Here is a 15,094-nt window from a genome sequence, read left to right as displayed (position 1 = left end):
GACTCCTGGAGTGTATGCTTCCACTGCTTTTTGCTTCTTGTAAATTTAAGTACATTTTCAACTGCTGATTTTACCGGTTGATGAAAGCAATGGCCTATAGACAAGTAGTTTTGAGTGCTGATGGCCAATTTTGCTTAACTTGACAAACAGGATGGCTTATGTAATGTATGAGCAGAATGTTGAAGGCATAACAGGTTGTGGGTTTTTTTATTTATATTTTTTATATAAAAAAATATTCACTGCAAGTCTGTAGTGTTATAAAGCTGGTTAGGTTTAAAAATGGTTTGTATTTGGTCAACAGAATGTGGCAAATAGCTTGTCATACCCTTGCAGGGGAAAAAAGAAACTTCAATGTAGTCTCATAAAATGAAGACCACTTTCAATGTGATCACTGACCTTTTTGTTGGTCTTAACATGCTTTTACAGGTGCCTCATGCTTAATCTGTGTGTGTAGCTTATTTCCTATTAAGAGCCATCATGACTACTCAGATCCCAGAGTGCTGGCGTATCAATAGTTCCTAGAATTCATAAGGCTGCAGCTGGGGGAAGAGCTTTTTCTTATAAAGCCCCCAAACTCTGGAATGATCTTCCAGAAAATGTTCGGGACTCAGACACAGTCTCAATCTTTAAGACTAGGCTGAAAACTCACTTGTTCAGTTTAGCTTTTGGTAGGTAATGTTCCCCCTTAGATAAAGGAAGCAGATCCAGGGGTCCATGGACACGGGGAATTATAGTAAACTGAGACGCTGGTGCTGTCGTCCCGCTGCTCAAACACGCGGTCACTCAGGTTTGTGGAGGGTGGAGCGGAGGGATGCCGAACTGTCTCAGAGTGCTGCCGTGTCTGTGTGTCCTTCTGGTTCTCTCCTTTTAGTTAAGCTGTCATAGTCAGATCTGCCGGAGTCGTTAGCCACACTCTGTAAATGTTTACATTCCCTGTTTATGTACAAACGGACAGAATAAAACTAATTCCCTCTCCCTGCCTTTTTTCGAGTATACAATCGCCCACATGTCCGGCTGGACACTGAAGGACGACTGACGGTCAAGCTCTCCTGCTACCCACTTCAGACCAGCTGCCCACTCCCCAGCTACCGCCACCTACCTTGGATGAGCTGCCCACCCTACACTGATGTTTTCACAGACTCCTAGTTATTCCTAATACCAATATTACTGCTATTAATATTAGTAGTATAATCACTTGTCGGTAGTCCTACCAGAGGAGGACGGGTCCCCCCGGTGAGCCTGGTTCCTCCCAAGGTTTCTTCCTCAGCTCTGAGGGAGTTTTTTCTTGCCACTGTTGCCCCTGGCTTGCCCCCCGGGGGTTTTTACATTCTGTGAAGCTGCTTTGTGACAAGATCCGTTGTAAAAAGCGCAATACAAATAAATAGATTTGATTTGATTTGTGTATAAACTGTTGAAACCAACCTTTTTTTGAATCAGACTGATACAGGACGGCCAGTCGAAACAAGATTATTTGCACATCAGTCATTGAAGTATAAGGGATAAAGCTGAGTTTGGAAAATGTGTAGGTGTGGCGGTTGATGATGTAAGCTACACAGAACCATAAGTGGATCTCGGGGAGGACAAGAATACGGAGCCCTGCTTGTGACATCTTACATAAAAATTAAAAACAATGCGTGGCCGCGACTTAGTAAAGCGTGGGAGCGAGATCCTAATGCCTGGCCATGACTCAGTAAGCCGTGATCTCGTTTCGAAGTCGTGGCCACGCATTAGAATCTAGTTCCCATGCGTTATTTTTATTTATACAGGGTGTCGTCATCATCAGGGCTCCGTAAAAGACATGTAAGATATGAGCCCTTTAAAATAACCCATGAAGCAAAATCCACAGAGAACAAGCGCCATTCTTCATCTCGCCACACGAGGGCGACATCGCTCAGTGGCCTCTGCTGCTGCCGACAAGGAAACGCGTGCGACGCAGTTCCTGGAGATTTTCAACACACGTGTGTGCTGTGCGTGAGGAGACTGGATGGACTGCGTTAACGCGAATTAACGCGTAGTTACTGTTATTTATCTGCGGTATTAAGTACCTCAGCACTCCACCTAGCCCACTAGATAACACGCCGCTGGCTTAGTCTTTGTCCTCCTCACAGCGCTCGCTGCCTTATTGCCGGCGTGCTTGGCTAAGCGGTAGCTAACCTCAGCCAGGGGGTCTGGACAGCTTGTGCGGACAAAATGTTGTCGGATTTTGATCTCATCGGAACCATTGAGGACGACACAGATGTACATGTGGAGAGCGAGTCGGGCTCCGACGGCGAAGAGGTGAGCACATGTCCATTTGTTCAGCTCACTGGCTTCATAGCCCAGCTGGGTTGAACCTCTTGTTGAAACCCGTGGGTATCAGCATTAGGGGTGTAACGATTCACAGGATTCCTGACTCGGTTCGATACGATAACACGGCGGGGTCTCGATTCTGCGGAGTCCCCCAGGTGGCATGGTGATTATTTTTGATAAGTCGTGAATACAAATTAATATATTGAGGCTACATTTTTCCTGTATTGAGGCCACAAATCATTATTCGAAGGCCACAAGTTTGAAACTTGAAAAAGTAGTGCCTGAAAAGCCGTCGTTTGTTCAAATCTACAAGGGGCAATCCACTGATTTTTCAAAACTGTTGCATATTTAAACTGCTGATGTGGCAGAGGCATTCAGAATAGTTTGATATATGATAGAAACTTTTCAGGACCACCACTGAATCTGCACATCTTGTTAGTGTTATGTATTATGTACTGTATTTTATGACTGTACACTATACACAAGCTGATGTGTGCTTTTGCACTTCTCCCTGATTCTGATTTTGAGGAGGTGATTCTCCATTAAGTGTGATCAGCATTTGCTCCAGTCTGTTGTAATCCGTGTACTGTTTATAGAAAGGACTACTTTTTCACTTGTTCATTATTCCTCCACCTCCTCAGGAGCAGCCCATAGTCCTGAATAAGGAGAGAAGGGCATTGAAAGGACGAGGCAACGGAGTCTTCAGTTTTGACTTTGAGTTTGGAGAGAGCGAAGGACTGTACAGCGAAGATTGGGCCATGGCATCTGTTATGGCCCAGCTCAAAAAGAGAGTGAGTACAGAATAGTGAAAGGTGATGCCCTGTATGTCTGAAAGTATTTAGAGACCCCTTTTAATTAGTGACCTCGGCTAATTAAAAGTGCACCCATTGCTGGCCAGGGCATTCTACTGCACACACACAGCGTGTATAATCTCCATAGAAAAGCATCGCCCAATAGAATAGGACTGAGCAGCAACACAAGGTCACCATCTCCATTGCTGAGCGTCAGCTAGAGGGGTATAAAGCTCCCCAGCATCTATTATACAACAGTAAGTTCCAGCCACTTGAACTGATTGGTTGAGAAGTGTTCTAACTGCTTATATTTTGCCATAACATCAAAAGTTTTTCACGGGCACTGTATCACTCCACTGAGACGCCGTTGCTAAGCAACGACTTTGATAACTGAAGAAGACGCTCAAGCCATTTGAACGTTTTTACTTCTTACTTTGGTCAGACTCTGAAGATGAGACAACACTGAATTCCCAAACTGTCCTCACCACAGAGTAGATTTTCAGTCAGCATCTGAGACAGAAGAATAGCTAAACAACCTGGAGTTAGCCAGAAATGTACCCAATACCATTCGACAAACAAAATGGGCTGTAAGATGCTTTACAGACTGGCTGGAACAAAACAACATTAATACTGATCCAGCACAAATGGACAAAACTGAGCTAAGCTTGATATTGTGGAAGTTTTATGGCTCAGTCCAATTTGGTCAGACTCTGAAGATGAGACTACAAATTTGGCGAATGGTATTCGGTTAATTTCTGGCTGATTCCAGGTTGTTTAGATGTTCTTCCGTCACAGCTGCTGACCAAAAAGCTTGCTCAATGTGCTCAGTGGTAATGACGGTTTCGGAGTTCAGTGTAATGAGATGGAGAACGAACTGCTGGCTGTGCAGCTAATGAGTGGAGTTCGTTACTCTGGAGTAGCAACAAGCTGCTTGTTAAGGAACTATAATTTGGCTTAAGGAACTGCTAACATTAAACATATTAAATGCCGCGTTCACAGCCCAGTGTTTGTATTTATTACTTTATTTAACGGTTGTATTAAAGCAATAGAATACTCAACGTCGTGTGTTATCGCAAATAACGTCACAGTCGTGCTGTGTGTGATGACACCCTCCCTCTCGTGTTCTATTGTTTAAGTGTACAGCCTTCCAGAAGAGTAGAAGCCAACACCGACTCCCCATTAATATTTCAGAAGAAACATTGGCTGAGGATGTGTCTGCTGACGTTAGACAGATTTTGTGCATGTTGTCTGTACTGGTGTTGGTATTGCACAGCTGATTTATAGTGTTAGCAGTATTGATGGATAGCACAAAAAAACATGTAATATCTGCTTAGTTGTGTGTCCATTGAGTTCTTCAGATTTTAAAGAACTGTTCCAATTATATTTACATAGAAACTGAACAAATAGCAGGTTTCCTCTCAGTAAACATGGTGTCATTAACAACATTCCAGCCAAAACAGATGTTCAGTTTGTAGTTACTCAGGAATCATTAATTGATTTACTTTAGTAGTGCAGACTTAAAATAGTAATACATTTGGAAAATATTGTGAGATACATCTAAAGCACAGCAGATTCAAGACAGCAGTAAGTTCCCAGTTGTAGTAGATGTGTTGGAGCAGCTGAATTACCAAACTATGCTGGGTTCTCCCACCCGATGACCGCTGGGATAGGCTCCAGTACCCCCCACCCCCGACCTGAGGGAGAAGCTTAGAAAGTGTGTGTGCTGGGCTCTCCAGAACTGATATTTGACCTGAGTTCTATGTGGTGACTATTGCTCAGGGATAATGGTATCCTAGGACTATACTTGGTTACTTTGTTGACTTATTCTTCTCCTCTCTGTTCTCAAGAAAGCACCCACCACGCTGGATGAGAAGATCGAGAAAGTGCGTAAAAAGCGCAAAATAGAGGTAAGTCCATGACGTCATATCCAGGTGTCAAGGATGTGTTGATTGCACTGTGACCCACACTGACTGTAATGATGGTGTTCAGGAGAAAGCTCACAAGGAGGGCAAGAAAAGTGATGCTCAAGTTACCAAGGAAGAGGAAGATGGTGAAGAGGATGAGGATGATGAAGATGGTGACAATGAAGATAATGGTCATAAAGAAGAGGATGGTAATGAGAGTGACAATGGAGATGATGAAGAAGATGAGTTTTCTTCAGGGGATGAAGAAGTCCTCAAAAAAGCTGGTAAGAGCAATAGAAATGCAGATTGAAGTGTTTATTTTGCTACTGTTATAGACATATATCCCAGTCTTTAGGATTATGCATCATTTTTTACACCTGCATTCTGTCTTGTGTTGGTCCACTTTGTTCTTGTAGATACGCTAAGGGAGAAAGGCAAGAAGGGCAAAAAGAAGGTTGCAGAAGATGTAAGCATTAATCATATTTTTATTTGAACTACACAGTGAACTAAATGGACTACAGTGTATGTGGAGCACGCTGCTCAAGTTCAACAGGCTCTTTGTTTTTATACTTCTCTTTTTTTCTGCAGCCTGAAGCCTTCTTTGAAGATGCCTCACAGTATGACGAGAACCTCACATTCCAGGACATGAATCTTTCCAGACCTCTGCTGAAGGTCATATACAATGTTTCACTTTTGTTGAAAAGTTCCCCAAAGGCCTTGTTCAGTGCTGTGAAGTTTGAATCAGTGTTTGTATTTTATTTTATCAGTATTTATATTTTATCAGTTTGTTTATGCATTCAAAGGTTCCACAGTGGTTGAATTCAGCATTAGAACGAAGTTATTTGGTAAATTAAAGGGTTTCACTGAAATTCAATTTCTGAGGTAACAATCAGAAATGAACTCTTTGCTGTGGTCAGTACCAGTTTGACTGTACATTGGCCACAGATACATCTTGCACCCTTTCAGATTGCACTGTCCAGTATCACCATAATTTGAAATGTGGATGTCATATAACTACAAACTTCAAGAAAAGTGAAGTAGACTTGTATGTAATTTTGACTGCTTTCTTGTGGTTTCTGCAGGCTATAACTACTATGGGTTTTAAGCAGCCCACACCAATCCAGAAGGCCTGTGTGCCTGTGGGTTTGCTAGGGAAGGACATCTGTGCCTGTGCTGCTACTGGAACCGGTAAGTCACAAGTGCTTGCCTTCTATTCACATTCTGTTAAAAGGGGTAGCTGGACCGTTTGATAGGCATTTTGTATGTACTTGCTTTTAGCTTCTAGCCATTTTGTTGGACATTTGATTGAGTATGTAATGGGAAAACTCCATTCCAAGGAGAAGGACATTTGCCACTACCAGACTCTCTTTTTCTGGTCTTAAAGCTCACAACAGTGTCCAAGTGCTCAGCACTTCATTCTAGAGCGTTCAACTTCAGGAATATAGGAATAAACAGTATGTCCTTGGCCTAGTTGGTGTTAGGGAGTCTCAAATCACCCTGAGGAAGTTCTAAGGAAGGCCATTACCTTCTACATTTAGTGAATTGAGTTTTTCAGTTCTAAGTAAAAAGTCTTTCAGTGAGGGCTTTTGTGTGATGAATTTGCAAGATGAATTTTGGTCAGTTTTGTACATAAAAAGGAAAGAAAACTGTAGTATGTAACTTTTTTTTATAATACATGGATATGAACCAGGTATGCCCAGTATAAAAAGTCCTCACCTGTTAGAATTTTATATAGTGAAAATTTTGTTAGCCTTGCCCATCAGATTTTCAGCATTAGTGATTTTCCTGATTTTATAGTAATATTTCTTCATGCTGTTTGGCATCTGAACACACGGCTGACTATTCAGCTGATTCACTTATTTGCTCTTAAGTTGGTCAAACTGGCATTTTAAATTCTAAACGAAAAATTAGTTCAATCTTTATCTTGCATTAAAAGTATGAGGCAACTGGCTATTTACGACAGTGCAACAACAATTTGGTGTAGCAGCAGCAGCAGCAGCATTCACTTACAGAATGTTTGTTTTTACCTGACATTATATATGTTACAGCATGGCATTGGAGACTCTGAGATTGACCGATTTTTAATTGCGCATTCCAATAGAAATGCTTTTTCTCAGATGAGTGGAAACTGAACAATGTATTTTGAACCTCGTGCTTAAATATGGTAGTGCCTTAACCCTTTAGATGTTCTGTTACTACAATGAAGCTTGGTGTTCACACTAAGCAATTCAGGGGAAATCAAGCATCACTGGTATTTGCATCAAGCAGTAGTGTTTGTGCTTATACCTCTCTACCCCTCACCAGGTAAGACTGCTGCCTTCATGTTACCTGTACTGGAGCGTCTCCTCTATAAGCCGAGGGAGACACAAGTGACCCGCGTGCTGGTGCTAGTGCCCACCAGAGAGCTGGGCATTCAGGTGCACTCTGTGGCTCGCCACCTCAGCCAATTCACCAACATCACCACCTGCCTGGCTGTGGGTGAGTTGTCCTCTCTTTACCTTTTTGAGTTCATTTGTGCTGGGATGCAGTTTTCTTATTTTAATGCTGCTGGTCATTTGCATGCATAGATGCTGTTGACTAGAATCAGAATAAGAATCAAGCTTTATTGGCCAGGTATGCTTACACATACATTTGGTTTTGGTTACAGGAGCTCACAGTGCACAATACCAGACAGACGTTTACATGTAGTGAATAAAAGTAAACAAATATGAAATATAATAAAATAAAACCGTACAATGTGCAAAGTATGAGTCTAAAGTTAAAGTGCTGAGTGCTGCAGCAGTTAAAGGGTGTATTGTGGCAGAGAAAGGGATCAATGAGGTGACTGTCAGATAAGTGGGTTCTGGCTCTGTTTATTTTTAAGACGTTCATATGTTTGAATTATGATATTTCTTTTTATAATGTAGTTAAAATCATTTTACTTGGTGTTTATTTTATGCAGACATTAATGAGTACAGTTGTTGTTGCCTGAGCAGTGCAGGAGATGCACTATATACTCCTATGTATATTTGTATTCAACACTACTCGGATGCTCACTTTAGCCTACTACAGATTAGTTTTTCAGTGCTACAAGCAATTCTGTGCTGTTTACTGTCTAGATTAGTGACCGTTCGGGATCAGATTCATTCCTTTTCTCACTGTTGTCCGAAACATAGCATAGTTGGGAGAACCAGTTTTGGCCAGATGAACTGCACCTTCTAATCTCTGTACTGCTCTGCACAGACTTGAGAGAGAGAAGGAAAATGGTTGACATGTTTGTAAGAAGATGTCTATATAATAAGGACAAAATCTCTCAAATCAGGTTGTTGATGGTGTTTTTTTGCCCTGCTCAGGTGGCTTAGACTTGAAGTCACAGGAAGCAGCCTTGAGGGCAGGTCCTGACATTCTGATTGCAACACCTGGTCGTTTGATTGACCACTTGCACAACACTCCATCTTTTGAACTGAGCCAGATTGAAGTCCTTATTCTGGATGAGGCTGACAGGTGAGACCAGCTTCAGCAGTCATGCCTTTGGCATTCCTTTAAACTTTGGTGAAAACAAGCTTTTCATTATTAAAATCTTATTTGCATATTCTTAACTAGTGACTAGTAGCAGTGAATTATTAGCAAGGTTAAAATTTAAACAGGAAATAGTTTGTCCAGTTGTTTAATGAAGTTCTTTTTTTCTTCTTCTTCAGGATGTTGGATGAGTACTTTGAAGAGCAGATGAAGGAGATTATCCGTCTCTGCTCCTATCAGAGACAAACTATGCTTTTCTCTGCTACCATGAGTGAAGAGGTATTTGTCTTTTCAGAGGGCCAGTTTCAGGGCTCACAGACATGGTTAATGCTTTAATAGGTTTAGGCACATACTGCATGGTGTGCTATGGTCATTTACCACCATTATTTTCCAACGTGTATTGTAGGGTGCAGGAGGACATGCAAAGATGTGATGCTACATGATTAGATTTGCAAATTGTAGATAATTGTCTGGGAAATGTCTGAGTCAGTTGAACGGCATGAGTCGTTATTTGAACTTCCGAAGAAATAAGATGTTCATTATTGCTCCCTCAGGGAATTTGCCTTGGAAAGTCCACATGTTCTGGAATTTATTCTAATGGAAATGCAAATTTGAAAATAGTGTTTCAGTTATGTATTCAAAATTGCATTTCCCATGGGAGTGTGCGTTATTAAAGACATAATTCAAATGCAAAATATGTGTTTGCATTTGCACATCAAATATGTCTTTTTGTATGTCTCAGGTGAAAGACCTGGCCTCAGTGTCACTAAAGCAGCCAGTGAGGATATTTGTGAACAGTAATACGGATGTTGCTCCGTACCTCAGACAGGAGTTTGTGAGGATTCGGCCGGCCAGGGAAGGAGACAGAGAGGCTATTGTGGCAGGTGAGGCAGAGTCTTTTTCCTCCCCTCTCCTCCTCTCTCTGTCCTTGAAGGAAGTCTTTCATAGCAGAGTTACTTTCTTATCATAAAATGAATTAAATTGTATCTGCTTCTTGTTTTTGCTGGCGTGTGAGCAGCGCTCCTCACTCGGACCTTTCAGGATCATGTGATGCTGTTCACTCAGACCAAGAAGCAGGCCCACCGCATGCACATCCTCCTCGGCCTCATAGGGTTAAAGGTCGGTGAACTCCATGGAAACCTGTCTCAGACGCAGAGATTGGAGAGTCTCAGGTACAGCACTAACTTTCAGACGAAAACACTGGACACACTGAACTAAAGGCTATTTTAAGTACAAAAGTATAAAATTTGATGGTACTAAAGTGTATAAATGAGAATTTCTATTTAAAAATTACATTTCTTAAATGTTCCTCTTTGGTCTCTTCCATAGGCGGTTTAAAGATGAACAGATTGACATCCTGGTAGCCACAGATGTAGCAGCCAGAGGTCTGGACATTGAAGGAGTCAAAACAGTATGTTTCTTAGACTTTACAAGTCTAAAGGTTTTATTTTAAAAGCCATTTACATGTTTGGCAGTTGTATCCCTTTTATTCAGTGTACAGCAAGATCATCAGGATCTTTTATTTAACAAATAAATTTGTTAAAGCAGGACTTAAATGTATGGACAGTTGATTTTATTCTAGTATTTTATTTACCTTTGTTTTATATTTTATTTATCTGTGCGCTGGTGATGATTGTCACTACACAGTAACCGGCGCTGTCCTGTCAGGTTTTGTTCTACACTTTGGGCGGTGGATGGGCCAGTTTGTTAGTTCCCGAAAAATTGTGTTGTACTTTGGTCAGTTTTGCACTCAAAACATAATAGCGTGGTTGAGTCGGGTCAAGTTCAGGCAGAATTTTTTTTCAGGGCCCGAAGTGGGTACTTACTCAAAATACAGTGCTCTCAGTCCGGTTGGGTCGGGGACACACAACTCTGTATTTTGGTTCTTAGTGTGAACACCAAAGCTATAAGAAGAGTAACATACTCACTAACAAATGTATTAGCTCAACCTGTTCTATGTTTCAGAATAAACACACATTGTTGAATTAGGACCCTCTCGACGATCATTCCTTTAATAGACAAAGTAGCACTGAAGGAAATCTTTTTTCCGCACATGACCGTTCCCAACCTCTGCCATATGCAAATGGACACAATAAAATGTCTGCCAGTTGTGCTATTGATTTTTGACCTAATGTCTCAAATTGGGAATGATATAGGACATTTATTTACCAATATTTAAAGCACAAAATATGACCTAATAAAGAAATAGAATAAAAATCAGCAAGGGAGTCTCCAGGATTGCAAGAGCATTTAAAGAAAAATGGAGTACTTAAATAAAGTAAAACAATAGAAAAATGTTTCACAATATGACAGTACACCTGAATAAACATGGTACATCACACATAATTTAAATATAATAAATAAAAGGCTTAAATAAGAAAAAACAACCTGTAACTTGTCCTGTCAGAATGACACTTTCTCATGGTTGCTATCAGCACTGTGATGTTTGTTTTGAAACCAGCCTTGAATAAAGGATACACACGTATTCATTTATAGGACTTCATACTGATGTTCATCTCCACTGTTGTGCCACTGTATCCCACTGCTGGGAAAGACTCTTCATTTGACATAAATGATTAACAGTTGTTTGTTTTTTTTTTTTCACATCCTCAGGTTATAAACTTCACCATGCCCAACACGGTTAAGCATTATGTGCACAGGGTGGGCCGCACAGCGCGAGCAGGGAAAGTGGGCCGATCCGTGTCTCTGGTTGGAGAGAGCGAGAGGAAGATGCTGAAAGAAATAGTCAAAAAGGCCAAAACACCTGTCAAAGCTCGCGTTTTACCCCAAGGTAAAGCACAGTGGAGAAGGGTATAGAGTGCATCTTTAGTGTGTAGGTAAAACTGCATTAGGTGCTTTAGATGAGGATTGTTTATCTTGCACTGGATAGCGTTTCCCCAAATGATGAGTTAAAAATGAGTAAAAAATTAGGGGGAAAAAAGTTCATTTGAGGAAGATTGCTAGTGTCTATTCTTTTCTAAGTTTTTTTCTGTGTGTCGGGTTGTTTGCCTACCAGAGGTGATTCTGAAGTTCAGAGATTTGATTGAGAAGTTGGAGAAAGATATATATGCTGTGTTGCGTTTGGAGAAAGAAGAGAAGGAGATGGTGCGCTCAGAAGCTCAGGTATGGCACTATATCTGTTCTGAAGACACATTCAGTGCTCATCTTGCTTTTCTTGGCTAAGGGTATGTTTGTCTGTGTGTGGGTCCGTCCATGTTTTAGATCAACTCAGCCCAGAAAAGGCTAACACAGGAAGCAGATGAGAAGCAGCCAGCGAGGACCTGGTTCCAGTCCCATGACGAGAGGAAGAAGGAGCGAAGTGAGTTAGTTTTCCACATAGCTGCAACCTGCAATGTACTTACTGCACACACTAAGGAATAAAATCGAATGTTTCCCGGCAGTGAGTAAAGCTCTGCAGGACTTCGACTTGGCCTTAAGGGGAAAGAAGAAGCGTGCCCAGTTCTTGAAAGAAGGCAAGAAGAAAGTGCTGTCGGTAAGGTTTCCTCTTACAGCTACTATTGTTCTATTGGCTCGTCAAATTATTAACATAATAGTAATAATCATGATTAATTGCATTATTTTGTGTGGTCAGTCGTGATTAATCACATTTGTCTCAAATTTTTGACTCATTTTATTATAGTTATGAGTGGACAAAATGAAGGTTCATCAGAATGTATTAGTACAGTAGTCTGCTGTTACTAGACCACCTCCTCTCTGTACGCTGACCCGTCTGATATGACCCGTTTACTCAACGACTTCCAGCTTATAGAGTCAACGTATATACACTGCTCCAAAAAATAAAGGGGACACTTAAACAACACAATATAACTCCAAGTAAATCAAACTTCTGTGAAATCAAACTGTCCACTTAGGAAGCAACACTGGTTGACAATCAATTTCACAGCTGTTGTGCAAATGGAACAGACAACAGGTGGAAATTATTGGCGGTAGCATAGTCTGTTAAAGGGGTCCTCTGATGTTTGTGATACTACTGGTATTGTGCTGTTTTGCTTGTTTAAGGCCAGGGACACACCAACCTTATATTTAACAACGGGTACTGACTCTGTCTGGCTGATAAATACCTTTTGTCAGCCCTGTAATATATGAAGCATCTCTTGCTTTATTTTGTCACTGTGCTATCAGAGCTCTAGTGCATGTGGGTTTATTCTCAGTAGCATTCATTTTTATTCTTGTTAGGAAAACGATTATCACATTAGTTGTTTAAATTTGGATATGTCAGTAGCACAAATGGTTAATATATCTGCTCTTGGTGATGTGGTAATGCTTGCTGCTTACACTGTTTTTTAATGAGATGGCTTCAGTTGCAGACATGGCAACAAGCAACGGGCCTTCAGGCTGAAATTAGGCCTGGTTTGGCAGGTCAGACTAGGAAGATGTATTAACAGTTTTACTGCTGTTAATAATTTATCATGTTATACATTTACCTAATAGAATATGCAACAAATAGTGCATTTGATGAGTGGCTTCACAAATTATTCCTTAGTGTATAATTTGTTGTAAATGGTTTTAGCAGTTTGTACATTGCTTTTCTAAACAAAGCTGTCAGGGTGCACCCTTTCACTTTTGTTTCTGGTTTATTCTTCCTGTTTTTGTGCGTACCAGGCTGAGGAAAGAGCTCAGTTTGAGATGCTGAAGTCTCAGATGTATGCTGAGCGAGTTGCAAAGCGTGACCGCAAGCAGAAAAGAGCCAGAGCCGTACCAGAGGACGATCCCAAAAAGACAGGTGGGCGCTTATCTTGGTTGTGGACCAAAGAGTGCCAATTAGTCCATTGGGTTTGATCTAGCATTTAGAATATCCCTGTCTGGATCCCAGTGTTCCTGATGTTGCTAATTCTTCCATTCTTTTTGCTCAGCCTTGAAACAAAAAGGTGGAAAACCTTCAAAGAAGTCTGTGTTTGATAAGGAGCTCACCAATGTCAGCAAGAAAGCCCTGAAGCAGTACAGAGCAGGGTATGTTTCCTGTAGACATACATAACTGCTATATTATAAACATAAAAAGCAAATGAGTTGTGCTGATCTTTTAATGTGCTTTTGCATTCTTGTAGGCCTTCTTTTGAGGACAGGAAAAGACTTGGTCTTGCTCACAAGAAAGGAGGACGCTTTAAATCCAAAGCCAAGTATGTTATACATAATGGTGCTGAACACTGTTTTCCAGTTCAGGTGTTCAGCATGATTAATCAAAATGTGTTACTTTGGTAAAGTACATGCTTTGTTCTCTAGGTTAATCTGGTCTTTTTTGTACATTTATTTTCAGATTTAGGAGGAAGTGAAGTGGATGTTTTGGTGGATGGAGCAGAAAAGGCAATTTGTTCTTGCCTGGTGTCAGCTATCAGAAACCTTTTATAGGCCTGAACTGTTACAGAGGGAATAGCAGTTCTCTCAATACAGGAACAAAAGCCAGTTTTACCCTCAAATACATAAGGAAGCAGTATGTCAACAAGTAATTCTTCTGGATTTCATTGTATCTGGACTGCTACAGCATGTACTCTGAATAGGCATCAGTGCTTTGTCATCTGATAGGGGGACGTGTGAGGATGATGCAGTTGTATGAGCCCTACAGCAATTAAAAAAAAAAAAAATTTATTAACTGCACAATTTAACTGTTGACTCACTTGAGTTCATTAAATTCATGTTTTATCACATTTTAATATGTCCCATCTTCATTGTTTTTTAATTGTACACGACACAGTCAAATTCACTAATCAAAAGCCCACAGGGGGTACACCAGGGGTCTACATGGCTGAAGCTGCCCTATGATGCTTTAGACATGCATAGCACAGAATGGATGCCCTTTTTTTTTTTTTTTTATTAACTTACTGTTTTTAGTTAATAAATAGGACAAAGTTTCAGAGCGCATTCTAGGGCTACTGAAATATGCGTGATTGCTATTGGGGCATTGCAAAAGAAGAAATGAGAAAATCCACAAAACATTAAAAAGGCTGAACCTTTTTGAAACAACTTTGTCCTGTGCTTAAGTGTCTAAAATAAATAATCGTCAGAGTTCAGTGGTGGTGATAGGAACCAGCCATCAGATTCAGATTCAAGCCTCTAAGATGCATCACAGAAGGCTGTTACATGAAGTGGTTATCAGTATGCTGCCTGATGCCTGAGGCATAGTTTTACACTAATTTGGATTTAGGTTTTGTCCAACATGTACTTCAGACAAACTAACATGGGTATATTTGTGTTGTAGACATTGTGGCCCCTGGTTCCTATCATTGTAAATTATTCTGAGTTGGTAAGGATCCAGAAAAATGCATGTGTGTGTGTGTGTATATGTCTAGGCACGTATACACGCACTATATGGCAAACAAAATGTGGATACCTATTTTTTGCACCCACACGAGCTTGTTAGACATCCCATTCCAAGACTGTGGCCCTTAATGTGGTGTTTGGAACTCTAGTAAGTGATGCAACAGAGGATAGGCACTATGTGCTTCAGCTCTTGGCAACTTCACTCTGTGAGTTTGCATCATCTATCCCTTTTGAATGAGCTGCTGTTGCTTCTAGACACTTCCCTTTTACATTTATAGCATTTAGAGTTGGCTGGGGCAGATCTAGTGGGACAGAAATTTCACAAACCATGTTTAG

At 40.8% G+C, this 15,094-nt stretch overlaps 1 protein-coding gene across 1 annotated transcript; it reads left to right on the top strand.

The window, feature by feature from the left end:
* The first annotated feature begins 1,911 nt into the window (after positions 1-1,911).
* Positions 1,912-14,151, top strand: ddx27 (DEAD (Asp-Glu-Ala-Asp) box polypeptide 27). The gene is made up of 21 exons (XM_017705245.2): positions 1,912-2,277; positions 2,931-3,080; positions 4,928-4,987; positions 5,070-5,268; positions 5,401-5,450; positions 5,573-5,656; positions 6,067-6,172; positions 7,289-7,462; positions 8,317-8,467; positions 8,662-8,761; positions 9,225-9,366; positions 9,501-9,654; positions 9,812-9,893; positions 11,096-11,273; positions 11,499-11,605; positions 11,705-11,801; positions 11,884-11,975; positions 13,106-13,226; positions 13,357-13,453; positions 13,549-13,620; positions 13,758-14,151. The coding sequence occupies exons 1-21, from the start codon at positions 2,191-2,193 to the stop codon at positions 13,771-13,773; spliced, it is 2,319 nt and encodes a 772-aa protein (XP_017560734.1). The 5' UTR covers positions 1,912-2,190; the 3' UTR covers positions 13,774-14,151.
* The last annotated feature ends 943 nt before the right edge of the window (positions 14,152-15,094 follow it).

This window comes from Pygocentrus nattereri, chromosome 26 (genome assembly GCF_015220715.1).
Source record: "Pygocentrus nattereri isolate fPygNat1 chromosome 26, fPygNat1.pri, whole genome shotgun sequence".
Taxonomy (NCBI): Eukaryota; Metazoa; Chordata; class Actinopteri; order Characiformes; family Serrasalmidae; genus Pygocentrus; species Pygocentrus nattereri.
Note: the sequence above shows the minus strand (reverse complement) of the source record. Positions and strands in the feature narration are given on the sequence as shown.

Excerpts from the sequence above, each read along its gene's own strand:
- ddx27 (XM_017705245.2), top strand. The coding sequence starts at position 2,191 with ATGTTGTCGGATTTTGATCTCATCGGAACCATTGAGGACGACACAGAT. Across the intron at positions 8,762-9,224 it reads CTGCTACCATGAGTGAAGAG|GTGAAAGACCTGGCCTCAGT; the intron begins GTATTTGTCTTT and ends TGTATGTCTCAG. Across the intron at positions 11,606-11,704 it reads TGGTGCGCTCAGAAGCTCAG|ATCAACTCAGCCCAGAAAAG; the intron begins GTATGGCACTAT and ends TCCATGTTTTAG.